This window comes from Anomaloglossus baeobatrachus, chromosome 3 (assembly GCF_048569485.1).
Source record: "Anomaloglossus baeobatrachus isolate aAnoBae1 chromosome 3, aAnoBae1.hap1, whole genome shotgun sequence".
NCBI lineage: Eukaryota > Metazoa > Chordata > Amphibia > Anura > Aromobatidae > Anomaloglossus > Anomaloglossus baeobatrachus.
The window spans coordinates 71022438-71040651 of NC_134355.1; the positions used below are offsets into that span (position 1 = coordinate 71022438).

The following is an 18214-nucleotide window of genomic DNA, read 5'->3' on the forward strand; positions in this document are numbered from 1 at the left end:
CTGCGCTAACCCACTGCTCAGGTCCGGCTGCTGCTGCTCGGTGGTGGCTCGAGCGGTGGGCCAGATCCCGGGGACTCGAGCGGCGTTCCTCGCCCGTGAGTGAAAAGGGGAATGGTTTTGGGGATTGATTGTCCGTGACGCCACCCACGGTTGTGGGGAGGTTGTGACACCACCGCTGCTCTGGACGGGGATCCCGGGAGCGGTGACAGGGAGCAGCTTGAATGTTGGTTCTCCCCTCCGTGGGTAGGGGGATTGGTTGTCCAGGGGCCCGGTGAGGGAGGTAGGGATGGATGACGGGGTTTGGCGAGGTGCAGGGTCGCGGGGGCAGCGCTGTGCCGCACGGCACGGTTGTACTCACTCAGCCAATGAAGAATGCAAAGTCTCCGGTAAAACAAACGGCTGGATGGATGGGTCCCACAGATGGCTGTGGTGTTTTTCCCCTGACCCAGTTTGGTAGTGTAAGTCCTTTCCTGCACCTTCGTGTACGCTCCTCCTGCGCTCCGGTTTCCAGCTGGCTCCCCGGTTCAATACCGGTGGGCCACCGCCCAACCCCGGCTACCTACGGTTCCACCAAGACTGTTTTACCGGCTCCCGCAGACGGCCACTACCGTCTGCCTGACTGGCTACACGAGGGCCCTAGGCTCCAACCTAGGCCCCTGTCTGCGTCTGCCTCTCTGCATACCTCCTCTCTCTTCCTCTGCCTGGACTTGTCTCCACTTGTTTCCTGCCTCAGGCCAGCTAAACTCCTCGGTGGGCATGCCCATCTGCCTGACTCCACCCACCTGGTGTGTCTGTCTGAACCCGAGGAAGAAACCAGGTCTCACTGGGGATGACTGCTGTGAACAGCTGGGGGTGGGGGTGTGTTGGTGTAGTTCTGTGACGACCTGGCTTGTCCAGGGCGCAACAGCAGCAGCAGCAGTCACTCACACCAGCCGGGTGTCAGAAGCAGGACACCGGCGGAGAGTGATCACAGGAAGCGGAGGTCGGGGAAGGCAGTGGAGGTCAGTGTGAGTTGGGGGGGTAGAATCGGACGGCGGGAGAAGCGGAGATCAGGGTGGGGGTGGGATCGGACAACGGGGGGGGAAACGGAAGACAGCGGGGGGAGAACGGAAGACAGCAGAGGGGAGCGCGGAACAGCACAGAAGGGAGGGGGAAGACAGCACAGAAATGAAGGGAAAGACAGCAAAGAGGGGAGAAAAACTTACCGGATGGTGATCGGTGGCGGCAGATCGCGGTGGCAGCGGCAGCAGGTGACCCTCCTCTTCAGCGTCGCAGTCCACGGTCAGGATGAAGCTGAAGGGGGAGGGCACCCACCGGTCACATCGCTCCTCCACATCTGATTGGAGGGATAGCATCACATGGACGCTACCTTCAATTAGATAGGGGGGGGGCATTACACGGAGCTCTCCCTGCTCCAGCCAATAGCTGATGATATTGCATCATCAGCCATGGCTGGAGTGTAGTATTTCACCAAGTTTCATTGGTGAAATACTACAATCGTTCTGATTGAATGTGAAAGTGAAAGTGACAATTTCAAAAGCCAATCAGAGCGATTGTAGCCACGGGGGGGGTCAAAGCCAAACTCCCTGGGCTCAACTACAAGTCCTTATGTACCTGCAGCGCTGGTGACATTTCAGTAAACCCGGTCACCAGCGCTGCAGGAACGGAAACCCTCCATGATGCATACGGTGCGTCAAAGGTCGAGAAGGCACAAGGTTTCATGACGCATATGGTGCGTCAAGGGTCGGGAAGGGGTTAAAGGGGATGTCCACTATTTGGAAAACTCCTTTTCATTCCCCTTGTTCGCCCCCGTAACAAAAAATAAGCATATACTCACCTCCGGTGCAGCAGAAATTCCACTGATGTCTGAAGCCGCATGATTATGATATGCGAGCCCCACAACCAATCAGTGCCGGCTTCCTTCTCCCTGCCATTAGACGTTTGAGCAGGAAGTTAGCGCAATGATCACATCTTGCTCAAATGTCCTAAAGCGGGGAGACAGACACCGGATGCTGATTGGTTGCAGGGCTCGCGTATCATAACATCACGTGAGCCCTGGGAACGCGGCTGCAGACATCGGTGGAACCACAGCTGCACCGGAGGTGAGTATAGGCTCTTATTTATCGTTATGGGGGCGAACAAGAGGAATGAGCAGGGGTTGTCTAAGTAGTGGACATCCCCGTTAACCACCGCTACTCAGGTAAGCAGTGAACATTTTTCCTAGTAACTAATCATATTACAAGTGCAATTTCCTGCACAGGAGGATCAAAACATCAAGCTGGAATTTAAAGGGATTATTTCACAACAAATATACAGCAGATCATGAGCACTCGGCTGCATTTGGAACTTGCATAGCAGGAAATGTAGAAACCCGCAAAAAATCACTGCCAGCGCTACTGCCACTGTGATCCGCACCAATCAGAACAGGGGATTGGGGAACCCCATTCTAGAAATTGGTACTTTTCCCAGAGCACTCCCATCTATTAGACATTTATCATGTGGATATTCCAATTGTTTGACTAGGAGCTGATCTGCAGTACTCAGCAGATTATTAATATCAAAGTGGTGGGAAGTCCCTTTAAGTATTGCAACATACTAGAGAAATACTATACACTATGTGTAAATATGGGAGGCATGCATGTATTTGATATGTAATGATATGATTGATCTATGGGGGTACTTCTAGATTTCTTTCAGTTGGTGTTTTCCTTTGTTTTTAGAAAATTTGCATTTTAAATACATTTTCCTGATTTGTCATGTACAAAGATATCAATAGGATGTTCTGAGCCAACTATCAAACCAGCTTTGCAGCTTTGTTTTCCTCACTTTCACATCTGGATACGATCTGCTTTTTTTAACACCTAGATACTGAGATGATGACTCACGCAAGGCAATGACGATTCACGTTCTCCTGGATTCCATCCTACCTCTCACTGTTGTACTGAATAAGGTGGTGTTTATAGTCTTACCTTAGGTAACTAACGGAGCTGAATCTGCTTTTAGTGAGTTTTTTTTGCGATGCTTTCCCTTGGGTTTCTTTTTCTACTTACATGCAGACATCATCCTGCACTGAGCTTGTGCACAGAAGGACAGAGTTAGCACTACTTTTATGCACATGGTGTGGTATCAATGCTATATAGGTGCATGAACCCCTAATACATCGTGGTATGACTCCAATTTCATAGGGTTGATGGGGTTAAGTTTCTTTTTGTTGAGACTGCCAAGTTGACATGATGAGACTTACAGGCCAAGCAGGAATTTAAATATGCAAATTATATCTTCTAAGAAAAGGAAGACAGAGTCTCTACTGCCACCAATTGGAGGTATCAATCCTAAAAGTCTATATCAATCATTCAAAGGGCCTAGCCACAGGACTTAGAAACTCCATTTGCAAACATCAATTTGGGGATTTTTGCACCTCATCAGGGCAAATATGGAAAACTGCTTGGATGGGTGAAGTTTTCAAGATTTCCTTACCATTGACAGGTGGTGAATCATAAACTTATCACCTGTGCAAAACTAAGGAAATCCAGAAGACATGCACTGTTGGAGAGTCATGAGGACTGGAGTTGGGGAAAACTGGTTTAGAGGGCACACTAAATTAACACTGTTATAAAAGCTATGCACTGACTACTTTTACATTGTATCAAAGTGTCATATCTTAAGTGTTCAAATTGGATAAAGCAGGAGAAGAAAGTGGTTAATTCCGTGCTGCCATGTGTACTGAAAGAAGAATCCAGGAACAATCAATAATATATTTTATTATTCTATGCGTTTTGGTGTCTTTCTCCTTCTTCAGGACAAAAAATCACTGATGTACCAAATTTTATCCTGAAGAAGGAGCAAGACTCCGAAACGCCTAGAAGCATAAAATCACGTTATTGATCGTTTCTGGATTCTTCCTTCATTACACATGGCAGTGCAGAATTAACCCCTTTCTTATTCTGCTTTATCCAATTTGAGTATCCACGGGATTTGCAGCAGCCATCATGCAGCTATATGCCCTTCAAAGTAGTTGTGACTCTCAGGTGAGTAATTCTCTGTATTATCTATCCCAATCCACTGGGACAAGACCCTAATTTGTGCCTTTTTGTGTCTCTCCAGCATCTACTAATATCTTCAGTGTTGTCCTTTGAAAAGATATAATAAAATATTTATAAAACTGTGAGAGATGTACTAACTTTTGTAAATACTACATTGTGACATGCAGGAAATTTCTTTCAAGTGTTGTGCATATCTTGAGATACAAATGCCTTCCTTAGAGATGCCACATGTCCTGTTTATGTGCCAAGTTAAAATGCACTCAAAGACTTTGAGATGAGTAAACAAGGTCATTCTGGGATGGGCCAAGTAATAGATTAAGGTAAAATAATTGTCAAGCTTCTCTGTCAGCAAAGAGTTTGTTTTGGCGCAAGGAACCTCCAACTATACATAAGACGTTTGATAAAGACTGTATTTCAGACGCCTCTTTTGTCCTCGGTACCTTAAGTAAAGGGATATTGGCGTATATTTGTATAGGCAGATATCTAACTGTACTGTTTGTATGTGCAAATAATAATGCAATATAATATTCCTTCTTAAAGATCTTAAACTTTCTAAACTTCAACGCTGGCAAGACAGTAGCAAGGAAATGTAATACTTTTTGGATGTCTAATTCCTCATCAAAGTCCTAAGGAAGTTGTCTAAGGCCGGTTTCAGACGTCCGTGTTTAATCAGGTACCAGTCACACGCATGGTTATGATCATACGTGTGTCATACGTGTGTATCACGTGTGGCACTCGTGTGACATCCATGTTTGCATGCGTGTGACAGGTACCGGAGAAAAAACGGGTCTGTGAAATAAAATGATTTTTCATATTTACGTGCTTTCTCCGGCTCTGCTGCCTCCTGCTACTGACTGCTGCTCATTATATTCATTGATTATTCACCGCACTCAAGACCTGGAAGCCGGAGCATCGTGGGGACAGCGAGGGATACTGCACCGCCAAGGACAGGCAAGTATTCTGCAGCACAGTGACATCCAGGAGGTCATCGGAGTTCCCGATGAACTCTGACATCCTGATGACCCCCGCGACACAGCTTCATGGGTTCATCAGAGTTCACTGGGAACTGTGATGAGTCCCTGATGCTGTCCCCGCAATGTTCCGGCTTCTAGGTTCTCACCACACACACACACACACACATACACACACACACAGACACACACACTGAGCACATACACACACATATGTATACACACATAGCAGACACACGATACACCGAGCGCATACACACATAGTGCACATGCATGTGTATATACACACACACATACATACACACACACACTCTGCTGTACACTCACCCAGCGGTGTGGTTCCCGGCACTGAAGTCCCCAGCGCTGCTCCACAGGGCACTGAATATTCAGTGAGTATAATGAGCAGCGATAAGGAGCGGGAGGCAGCATCGCTGGAGAGAAGTAAATATAGAAAATCTTTTTATTAAAAAGACCCATATTTTCTCCGGTATGTTTTACACTGATGTCACAAGGATCACATCAGTGTGCAATCCGTGTGACATCCGTGCTGCCGGAGATGCCTGCGTGTATGCGTGCGGGGTCATGAAAGGTCACACGTTCCATGTGCAAACACGGACGTGTGAGGCACATCAGAGAATAACATGGGTACGTGTGACACCCGTGTTAAAAACGGATGTCACACGTACCTAAAACACGGACGTCTGAAACCAGCCTAAAAGAGTGAAATTAAAGTGAATTTCTCAGAATTTGATGCAGCACATATTAATATCTAGGACACTACGCTGGCTCTTGTAGTTTATTGTAGGAAAATGTAGAAAAAAACACAAATAATTATTACAATACCAAGACTCTTTACTCTGAAGGAGAGCTTAGCGTCAAGAACAGGACTGGGTCTCATCATGTGTGGCCAGGAAAGCCTTAGGCCCTGTGCGCACTTACTGGATTTTGCTGTGGATTTTCTGCGGATTTGCTGCATGTTTCGCTGCAGAAAATGTTCATAACATCTCTGCAGTGAATCACCAGCAAAACCTATGGGAAAAAAAAATCCTGTGCGCACTAGGCGGATTTTGACAGCTGCATGTTTTGCTGCGGGATTCCCGCAGCAAAAACAATTGCATGTCAATTCTTTTCCGCACATCGCTGCGGGATTTCACTCCATTGACTCCAATGTAATCGTGAAATCCCGCAGGGAATAACGCAGGCAGCAAATTCTGTGCGGTCCACTGCGTTTTCCTGCGTTATTCCCTGCGGTATTTCGCAGTTTACCTCCGGTAATGTACATCGCTTGCCTGCGGTTTTGCAGGGAAGTGATGTCATTACAGGAAGAGGAAGCGGAGCAGAGAGTAAACACACATATATCACACACACAGATCACAGACACACACAGACATCACAGACATAGACATATAGAACACACATAGAAAGCAAACGGAAATATAGGAAACAAAGCACGTGGGCTCCGCTGTATATTTACCATCCAGCCGAGGTAAACAAAGCGGCGGCCCGGTATTCTCAGGCTGGGGAGGGAGAGGGGCAGGGTTAATGTCCCCCGCCTCACTCCCCCTCCTGCAGCCGAGAATATCAGCCGCAGCTGCCCCGGGACTGTCACATGCATTATGCGGCAGTACCGGAGTGTCCCCAGTCTTCTTGTTGCCGTGTAGCAGTGGCAGTCAGGGTAATACAAGGAGTTAATGGTGGCGGATCGCCGCCACTAACTCCAGGCATGATCATGGCAGCGTCTATGTGACAGCTGACATGATCAACCCGTAAGTAAAGTGAAAAAACACACACCGAAAAATCCTTTATTTTAAATAAAACACAAACAAGCCTCGTTCACCCTTTTATTAACCCCTCCCGAAACAAAGCTCCGGCGTAATCCACAGCTCCGGCGTCCTGCGATGCTTGCATCCAGCCGCGACTGACACAGACACTGCTAAATGCAGCCTGGCAGCGAGACATCAGAGGTAACTCCAGGGCATTTCCCACGGCCGGTAATGTGAACGACCGTGAGAAATGCAGAGTGTGCTCACAGGGACTCTATCTATCCCTGTCTATCTATCCTTCTATCTATCTATCCCTCTATCTATCCTTCTATCTATCTATCCCTCTATCTATCCTTCTATCTATCCCTCTGTCTGTCTATCTATTCTTCCATCTATTCTTCTATCTATTCTTCTGTCTATTTCTCTATCTCAGAATGAAATGACTTTTTTTTTCCTCAATGTGCTTTATTGCATTGAATGCAATAAAGCACATACCAACCCGCACAACCGCAATACCGCGGCAATACCGCGAACAATACCGCAGTAAAACCGCGGCATACCGCATGCGGTTTTCGGGTGTGGTTTGCCGCGTTTTTTTTACCGCGGGTGCGGTAATCTTTGAATACCTGCGGAATTTTCTTGAGAAAATTCCATTTTCCAGTGCGCACATAGCCTTAAGGCTGCTTTACACGCAGCGACAGCGCTAGCGATGTTGCTCGTGAAAGCACCCACCCCCATCGTATGTGCGTCATGGGCCTAACGCTGCCCGTGGCGCACAATATCGCTAGGCCCCGTCACACGAATTTACCTGCCTAACGACGTCGCTGTGGCCGACAAACAGCCTCTTTTGTAAGGGGGAGGTTCGTGCGGCGTCACAGCGACGTCACACGGCAGCCGTCCAATAGAAGCGGAGGGGCGGAGAGCAGCCGAATGAAAGTCACGCCCACCTCGTTGCCGGAGGACGCAGGAACGGTGTTGTTCGTCGTTCCTGGGGCGTCACACGTAACGATGTGTGCTGCCTCAGGAACGACGAACAACCTGCGTCATGCACCATCAACGACATTTGGGATTTGAACGACGTGTCAACGATCAACGATTATGTGAGTAGTTTTGATCGTTAGCGGTCGCTCGTACGTGTCACATGCAACAACGTCGCTAACGAGGCCGGATGTGCGTCACGAATTCCGTGACCCCAACGACATCTCGTTAGCGATGTCGTTGCGTGTAAAGCCCCCTTTAGCCATTTTTATTGGCAAATATTTTCTTGCCTAAACATGATTTGGATCTAAATATACAAAATCATATGGAGGCTATTTATATGCATTAAAAATAAGATTTAAAGGGGTATTCTTAAAGTGAACCTGTTAGATCTAAGATGCACCCAAAACCATGAACAGTTCTGGGTGCATATTGCTAATCCCTGCCTAACTGTCCCTGTATATAGTAGAATACATAAAGAGATATTTGACAAAGTATTTCTAAAGATCCTCTATGATATGTTAATGAGCGCAGGGACTAGTCGCAAGGGCGTTAAATCCCCCGACTTGTCCGCCCACTTAGCACGTTCGTACGCCCATAGGGGCATGCAAACATGCTAGTCAATGCCCATTGCCAGCGTCATTAGTGGTGGCGTTTGTACCCGTGTCCGTTGTCACCGCTTCAGAACACCGGGCTTAGGGTCAGTGCGCATGTTCAGAAGTCCCTGCACTTCTGGTCATGCGCACTATGAAGCCGGGTGTATGCGTGCTGGCTTCAGAGAGGTCTAGTGCGCATATCCGGAAGAGCCGGGACTTTTGATCATGCACACTAACCCGAAACCCGGTGTCTAAGGCAGTGACAACGGACACAGGTACGTGTGTTACCACTGATGAGGATGCTAGGCAATGGGCATTGAATGGCATGATAGCACACCCCTGTGGGTGTGGTAACATGTTAAGAGGGAGGACTAGTCCGGGGATATAACGCCCTTGCGACTAGTCGCTGCGCTCATTGGCATCTCATAAAGGATCCATAGAAATACTTTTTCTAAAGATGTCCTTATCTATGCTACTGGATACAGGGAAGAGTAGGCAGGGATTCTAGATATGTATCCAGAACTGCTCGTGGTTCTGGGTGCATAGGGTACCTGACAGGTTCACTTTAAAATAGGCATTAATAGCTTATTCCTATTTCTACAACTCCTGTCGAAATAAATGGAGAGGGTACCATTAATTCATCATTGAAGACTCTGCAGACTATAAAAAGGCTCTTGAGAGAGATCATGCTCTGCCTACATAATCTTTGATTGGCACTTTAAGGTAATGCGGGACCTGGGGAGTTTGTCATAACACTCAATTAATATCACATCTACATATCCATCTTTTGCAGAGGAAATCAACCACATTGTAAGCTCAAGGTTTTTCTGGTGAAGACATGAAAAGAAAACGTTTCAGAGGTTTCGAGTCATAGTAGGTATGGGCAAATGATCATAGATATAGACATCCAGGTGCTCATTTTGGATCAATCAGTATATCGTGCGGAGACAAAAACTTTATTGCTGCCAGTCATGAGAATGTGGTTGCTTTGTACAGGTTATTTCATGTAACAGGCATTATATAAAAAAAGGAAAAACAAACAAAAAAGAGAAAAAAAAAATATCTTGACAGACAAAATGACTTGTTCTATAATTCTTCAACACAATGCAGGTAGATACTTGCAATGACAATAACACTGACTCGGCGGAGCGTCCCTATCCAGACGTCTTAATTTGATGCATTGAAATTGGTTCAATTACGCTGTATGGTGAGAATAATAACATGAGTTGTTACATGTGATGGATGGACTACTGATGCTACCCTTGGAATAAGTTCTGTGTTTTCGGATGTCTCTGGTTTGCATACACTGGTAAGGTATGCAATATAAAGATCTAGGTAAACAAAAAGCAAAAACACTAAAAAGCAAAAATATATTTTATTCTTCAACACGTTTCATATATGGTTCCATTTCTATTAAAAGGGGATATCTGATAGTTGTTTTTTTTTATAATGTGCCTAAGAACAGGCAGATAGTTGTTAACTACCTGCCTGTTGTGCCCGGCACCATTCTTCACCGGCACAGAGCGGTCACAGACGAGTCCTGAAGGCTATTCAGCTACTGCAAGTCAGCAGAGCAGCTCCTCTTCTTCTTCTGCTCTGCTCTGTTGATGGATCGTGACTGCCGACATCTTGCTGATTGACAGCCAGCATTGAGCCAGTGCTGAGTACAACAGGCAGGTAGTTACCTTTGTTTGCAACCACCTGCCTGTTCTTTTATTATTTTTCTATTACTTTATGCCTTAAAACTAAGTTCTATTCAACCCTTTTAATTATAGGAAAAACTCGTGAAGACCGGCAACTAGAGCGAAAGGAAACTGAAGTCAAAAGCAAGAATGCTTAAAGGTTATGTTATTGGGGTCAATCTTCCTAAGCCATCTATATGGGCATGCTGTGATCATAGGAATAAAATTATACCTTGATATCTGCAATCGGTTGTCTTATTCCAGAGAAATCCACATTTTGCTTAATATATGAGCTGTTAACATCCATGGGTCGGACACTTATTTCCCTTCAGTGATAATTTGTTTCAATCCTCATGAGAGTGAGGCCATCCACATTTGTGACAACTCAACTAAAGTAACGTTGCTATATATCAGTCATGATAACCAGAGATATGCAAACAAATGATAAGTGGTAATGATATTTATAATGATTCAGAAGACAGATGTTTATTAGACGCACCTCTGAATGAATATCTGCATATCTATGAGTGAATGTCAACTACAGTATATAACCATGTACAGGACTAAATGTACAAAACGAAAGAGCACGATAAAAAAAGCTTAGGTCTGTGCTATATAAAAGTACAAAAATTGTGTCGTATATATACTTGCCCTCAATAAACTCACACCATACAATCATCAAAAGCTTAAAGGGGGCTTTACACGCTGCGATATCGCTAACGATTTATCGTCGGGGGTCACTGTGTTTGTAACGCACATCCGGCGTTGTTAGCGACATCGCAGCGTGTGACACTTACGAGTGACCTTCTACGATCGCAAAAGTGGTAAAAATCGTTGGTGTTGGAGAGGTCGTCCAAAAACCAAATATCATTGTCTGGGGAGTAGCTATGTTGTTCGTCGTTCCTGCGGCACCACACATCACTATGTGTGACACCGCAGGAGCGACGAACATCTCCTTACCAGCGTCCACCGGAAAAGAAGGAAGGAAGGAGGTTGGCGGGATGTTACGTCCCGCTCATCTCCGCCACTCCGCTTCGATTGGCTGCCGCTTAGTGACGCCACAGTGACATCGCTATGACGCCGAACGCACCTCCCCCTTGAGGGAGGGATTGTTCAGTGGTCACAGCAAAGTCGCTGACAAAGCATGTGCGTGTGACGCTGCCGTAGCGATAATGTTTGCTAAGGCAGCGCTCAACACATATCGCACATACGACAGGGGCGGGTGCTATCGCTCGCGACATCGCTAGTAATAGCTAGCGATGTTGCAGCGTGTAAAGCACCCTTTACTCTCTACTTCCCAACCATGACAGATGTGAATACGGCTTGGGAGAGACGAAATTGCTGGATTTTTACTTCTTGTTATATGGTTTAGAGACATATATACTACTCACAAAAAGTTAGGGATATTTGGCTTTCAGGTGAATTTTATGTTATACGTAAAAAGTTCACACTACAGTGAAATTTTATCATGAATAGGGCTTTTAGGTAGAAGCAAGCAATGCTGATACCCTCATCTCAAAAAATGTATTGAAACAACAGCCAACCATAGTGGTGGGTATACCCTTCAAAAAATTTTCAATGTCTCAATAACTTGTCATGTGGCCTTGAGTATCAACTACAGCTGAAAACAATGTCTCCTGCTGGTCACAAGTGGCGTTATTGTCTGCTGAGGTATGACATCCCACTCTTCTTGAAGGGTGGCCCTCAGGTCATTGAGATTATGGGTGCAGAGTTACGAGCCTCTGCACGACGACTCTGCTCATTCCATAGGTTTTCTATGGGATTCTGGTCTGGAGAAAGTACAGGCCGCTCCATTTGAGGTTTCCCAATCTCCAGCAGTCGTTCCCTAATGATGCGACTTTGATGAGTTGGAGCATTGATGTCCATGAAGATGAAAGTAGGCTTATCTTGTTGATGCAGAAGCACAATGACTGGATTAATTATGTTATTCCAGTAGTAGGGGCTTGTCACTGTACCATTCACAAAGTATAGGGCAGTTCTGTATTGACTAGACACATTAGTCCACACTAAAGGCTGCTTTACACGCTGCGACATCGCTAGCGATTCCTAGCGATGTTGCGAGCGATAGCACCCGCCCCCGTCGTTCGTGCGCCATTTCGTGATCGTTGCCGACGCAAACATTACGCTACGGCAGCGTCACGCACATACCTTTTCAGCGACGTTGCTGTGACCGCCGAACAATCCCTCCTTCAAGGGGGAGGTGCGTTCCGTGCGATGTCACTGCGGCGTCACTAAGCGGCCGTCGAATAGCAGAGGAGGGGAGGAGATGAGCGGCCGGAACATGCCGCCCACCTCCTTCCTTCCTCATTGCCGGTGGACGGCAGGTAAGGAGATGTTCGTCGTTCCTGCGGTGTCAAACGTAGCGATGTGTGGTGCTGCAGGAACGACGAACAACCTCGCTACTGACCAGACAACGGTTTTTGGTAAATGAACGACGTGTCACAGACCAACGATTTTTAACTCTTTTGCGATCGTTTAAGGTCGCTCCTAGCTGTCACACGCTGCGATGTCGCTAACAACGCTGGATAGATGTGCATCACAAACACCGTGACCTCAACGATATATCGTTAGTGATGTTGCAGTGTGTAAAGCACCCTTTACACTAACACCAACACCAAAGGCTCATCTGGTGACAAAAATGGCTGATGCATAGAGCTCTTCTTGACGTCTTCAACATCATTAGTGGCCATAATTTCTGCTCAGAGTGAATCGACTTTCATCAGTAAACAGCACTGAGGTCCACTGGTTTCTTGTCCAGCGTAGATGCTCCCTTGCCCAAGCAAGACGATGATGGCTGTGCCTGGTGGTGTGGTCAGGTACCCTTGCAGGTCATCTAGCACTCAGACTGTACTAATGTAAACGCTTTCAATTGGTCTGACATGACACTTGGGTGCCTCTCATCTTCCTTAAATGTGACTGGAGTTGTGTGGCATTAATCTGAAGGTCATTATTCACAATGAAGCGGTCATCAGTGTGGGATGTGGTCAAAGGACATCCACTTCTATGCCTTTCTGTGACTCTTCTAGTCTATGTGTTGTAATCTGCCGATGACACTATGTGACAGGCTAACTTCAGTGGCTACCTCTGAGAACATCCTGCTTGAAGGCTCACAATGGCGCGGTCCTACTGATCAATTGTAAGGTGCCATTTTGGTCTGATGATGTCAAAATGTGAACAGCATGATGAGTAGGGCTGTTTAAATCTTAATTCTAATTGAACCCCAAAATTTATTGGGCCATTCATGGATTTAACACCTGTTGTAAATTTTACCATTGTTAGAGATCATCACATTGTGCAAAAAGGACTGAAACATTCAATAGTTGGACATGTGCAGTCAAAAGTTTAGAGAAGGTCCCATTAAGGTCACCTGAAAAGGTTACAGGGCATTTTAGGATCATCCTGAAATTTCACACGAAAGACAAAATATACCTAATGTTTTGTGATTAGTCTATGTTTTCTCTTTTGCTGTAATCTTGTTGTTAATTAGTTCAGGTACTATTTATTGGTAAAATTATTTTGAAATGTCCTACAGTTCTAAGTACTGGACATACAATAATGAAACAACTCTTACCTGCTGCCTGTGATGTTTTTCACAGAGGAGACCCTTTCTGAACACCTCTCATCTTGACTCAAAGAGAGATCAACAAAAGCTTCGCTCACAGCATCCAGTCTGTCTGCTGTCACCAAAGACTCTGAATGTAGAGAAAGGCAACAATTTCACATAAGAATGTAAGGGAATAACGATTAAATAAATTATATTAATAAATTCATATTTAAAAGAACATGTAAGACCATTTTAGTTTTTACTCCTTTCCACGTCGTCCACCCTAGGGTTTCCCTTTCTTCTTTTTTTTTTTCTGTAATTCTGTCTTATATTCATCAGTCCCTATTAATGATACATTAAGATCAATAGCCCAAAGACTAACAACTCTATGCACATAATTACTTTCTTAATGACTATTTAAGGAATAGTTCAGAATTAACGCATTGTAATTGTCGAATGTTCCATAGGCACCAATAGTATTACTGTTTTATGTAATGTCTACATATTTTACTTGCCTCAAAGGGGTTGTCTGATACCTATAATACACTTAAAAAAACACTCTGATCAAAGTTTTTATTCTCTTAACATATTGCAATCAACTTATTATATAGCACTGTGTACTTACAATTGCTCATTTTGCCTTGCTAGCCAGTTAATTTGTCTTCCATTAGATCTATGACATCATGTGATTAAAAAAAGACTAGCTGAATTCTTTTAACCTCTATGTAGCAACAGGAAGTCCCTTTTCCCTGCATGAGTAATCACTGCAATAGTCAATGGCAGGGGGAGTGGAGGAGCACCTGGGTCAGGAGTTGAAGAGAGGAATGATTCATGCAGGGACATGAGACTTTGTTTCTCTATAGAGCAGAGAAAAGAGAGGAATTTACTGGGCAGAAAGGCAAAATGAACAATTGTAAGTACACAGTTTCATATAATATGATTGCAATATATTAAGAGGATAAAACCTTAAATAATTATTTACTGCACGTTATTTTAATTATGGGGATAATATGTGGAGCTCCCTCTGGCGGCTAGGAATGGTAATGAAGCGGAGTCTGAATCTGTGACTCAACAGGTGTTGGAATTAATTAGGAATCCAGGAAGTCCTATTGCAGACCAGCCTGGTGTATATAGGTGAGCAGTTTATACTGGCTGCTGCCGGTGATAAATGTTTGCTTCTGCCTCTGAAGATGGCTTGGAGTTTGTCCTTCAGTTTCCTCTATTTATCCTGCGTCACAATTCACTTCAGACAAGTCTGCAGGTTTTCTTTGTTTAACTGCTGGTTTTGCACATACGTGTGTTGGTGTTGTTTTTCCATTTTGTTCTGTGTTTGTTTTCTTGCATGTAAGGATCTGGCTCTGTGCTATTTTTGAGAGGGCAGTTCCTTTAGCAAGAAAGGGAGTTTCTCCCTGTTCTGATTTTGATTATTTGCACTTTTGAATATTATTTGTTCTGTGATTTTGTTCCTTCCCATTATATCTGCAGTTCTGTTCAAAGTGTCTGGCACAAGAGTACTTGATATAGTGAGGGAAGACCGTGTGGTCTTACGTCTTTTTTTCTATCAGGAGTTTGGTATTTATTGCAGGGTTTTTTGCTGGCCGCAATCAGTAATCTTTCCTGTCCTGTTGTATCTAGTAAGTTGGGCCTCACCTTTGCTAATCTATATTTTCTGTGTATTGTGTTTTCTTACATCACCGTTGCTATGTTGGGGGCTTAGTATTCCCTTGGGGACTGCTCCGAGGCAAGTTAAGATTCCTCATTTCTATCTTTGAGGTGTAACTAGTTTCTCCAGCAGTGACGAGGTGTCTAGGTCTGTTAGGAACATCCCACTGCTACTTCTAGTGTTGTCCGATAGATAGGTGATTGCGGTCAGCTTAGTTTCCAAGTACTCTTGTGTTTTTTTATTTTTTTCCTGATTAATGGGATTTTTTGTGATCGTCACCAGTTCATAACAACAGACATTATAAACACACCAGTCAACACTGAAATTGTAACACAAAAAGATAGCATACTATCAAGATTAAGAAGTCTGCAGTCACAAAGCGATTGCAGACTTTTATCAGAGGACAGGAAACCTGATTAATAGTTGTCTGAACAATGTTCTGCCATGCTGAATGCACTTGGATATGCCAATCATCAAGATCTGTTGCTTGCAGCTCAATTTGCAATTGCCAACCAATGACGTTCCAAATGTGCTCATTGGCAGACAAGTCGCAAGACGCTGCAGGCAATGGTAGAGTTCTAAAGCCACGCAAGCTGCTCACAGTAGCATGAGCAACATGTGGTCTGGTCTTGTGGTGTTACTGTAATGCCTGCCTTGATCCACAGACTCTGACGGGCTGTAATGGACAGGCTAGAGGGAAACTACTTCACCAAGCAGGACCCCCAGAACCCTGAAACCCTTTAGCCCCTATACAGGGATTTGGAATTACACAGGGCCCTGGAGATCACTACCTGCAAAAGGCTGCAGTCTGAAAGAGTAGTCGTCAAGCAGTGTCAAACCAGGAATTGCAAGACAGGGCCAGAATCGGCAGGCAAGGACATAATCAGAAAACGTAGCAGAGGTCAAATCCGGATCGGGCAGCAAGGTATATAAACAGTAGGCAAGAGACGTAGTCAGGAAACAAGCAGAAGTCAGAACACCAGGCTCACTAAACAGAACAGGGCAGCACAGGAGCCAGAATATCAGAACTATCTCTGACAGTGGTCAGCAGACAGAAGGGGAATTAAGAAGGGTGTGGTGTCTTCCCATTGGCTGTAGCTGAATGATGGTAACTTCAGCTGGAAGACACACACCACCTATAGTCAGCCAGTGGTACTGCAGATCCCAAGGAAACCAAGCCCAGTGGATGAGCGGAGCCTGCGCCCACTGGCGCCGCTGGCATGGACTCCTCTCCCATCACCAGCACCATCCACGGCAGGAACACGGCATCGCCTGGTGATCGGATTATAAGTCGCTGGAGTGGACTCCGGTGGTGACGTAACAGTTACATAACCTCAATGTTAGCATTCCAAGGATTTAAGTCCATGTATTTTTGTTTGTGGCGCCATTACTTGAAAATGTAAAAAACGAAACGTTTGAGAATTTACATTTTTTTATCATTTGCATATTATTAGTCTATTGATTGTATGATTTTTCATAATTCCACAACTTTTCCTTTTTGGTACTGCAATTTTAATGTTGAATAATGCATTCATATGTGACATTAATTAAAAAAAAAAAAGTGTATTTATTCATTTATTTTCAACGTTTATTTACTACATTTTATCTTTTACATAATTTTAGTTGAATTTTACAATAAAATTTATCACTGAAGTAATAAGATTACATACACTAAAGTTAAAATTATTAAAACTCATATTTACCCCTCCAAAGATTGCATGATTCAACTGTTTACAAACATTTTATTCTTCACTATTTTAAAATTCAATTGGGTCAGAGGTATACATACATCAGATTGACTGTGCCTTTAAATAGCTTGGAAAATTCCAGAAAGTATTATCATGGTTTTGGAAGCGTCTGACATCAGAAACTAATCGACTAATTGACATCATTTGATGTAATTGGAGGTATATATATGGCGGTACTTTAAGGCCTACTTTCAAAGCCTACTTGCCTCTTTGTTAGATATCATGGGAAAATATAAAAAAACAGCCAAAACATTGCAAAATTCATTGTGGATCCCCACAAGTCTGGTAGATCTTTGTAATTTAAAAAAAAATCTGAAGCCACCACATTTATTTGTTCAAATGGTAATCTGCAAGTTTTAACACTATGGTCATACACAGCCATCATTCCATCCAGAAAGGAGATGTGTTCTGTCTCCTAAAGTTGAACGCACTTCAGTACTGCACTGATGAGCAAAGGGTAGCGGTAGCAATGATTTGAACTTTTGACTTTCAGTCTCCATATCTCACCATCCACTACAGCTTCAAAAGTGAGACTACATTCATTTTATAGACAATAATTTTGGCATACTATCTCATACATACATTTGACTTGCAACTATTTAGCAAATGATTAGTTATGCAGATTCTTGTCATTTCACTTCATTGTGACAGTTTTGCTCTTGGTGGTGGGAAAATCTTTTTCTCACTGTATAATACAAATTACAACCTGTTCTCACATTTCCTAATAGCTAAGTGTGTTATTAGGTTGATTCCCAAGCAAAAGGTCACTGGTTCGAATCGATGAGCAGCCATGAAAAGAGAAACAGTATCATCCAGCTCATCGATAGTGGTTTCTCGGCCAAGAAAATTGCCAAACTGCATCATGTGAGTGTCATGATAGTTGGAAAAAAAGGAAATGAAGTCCGTCCATCCATTCAAAAGCCAAGAGGTGACGTCCAGGCAAAATATCGGAGTCAACAAATCGGCTCATCAAAAGGTCTATCAGTTCTGGGACGACAAACCCGGCAGTGGAGGCGGCTCATATTCTTCACAATAGTGAGATCACAGACGTCCATGCTAGCATTGTATGACGCACATTACACAAGTCCGGAATGGTGGCCTGGAAAAAGGTGAAGAAGCCTCAACTTCAATATTGTTATAAGAAGCATCAGCTCGAGTTTGCAAACAGTACGAAAAATAGAAAGTAGAAGATCGGAAATGGGTAA

The 18214-nt window shown here is 44.3% G+C and overlaps 1 protein-coding gene across 1 annotated transcript in view; it reads right to left on the reverse strand.

Moving 5' to 3' along the window:
* Nucleotides 1–18214, reverse strand: part of WDPCP (WD repeat containing planar cell polarity effector) — a 422579-nt gene that overhangs the window by 25181 nt on the left and 379184 nt on the right. Inside the window, exon 15 of the mRNA XM_075339251.1 lies at nucleotides 13626–13746. Within this exon, the coding sequence (XP_075195366.1) occupies nucleotides 13626–13746 (121 nt within the window). The remainder of the gene's footprint in view (nucleotides 1–13625; nucleotides 13747–18214) is intronic.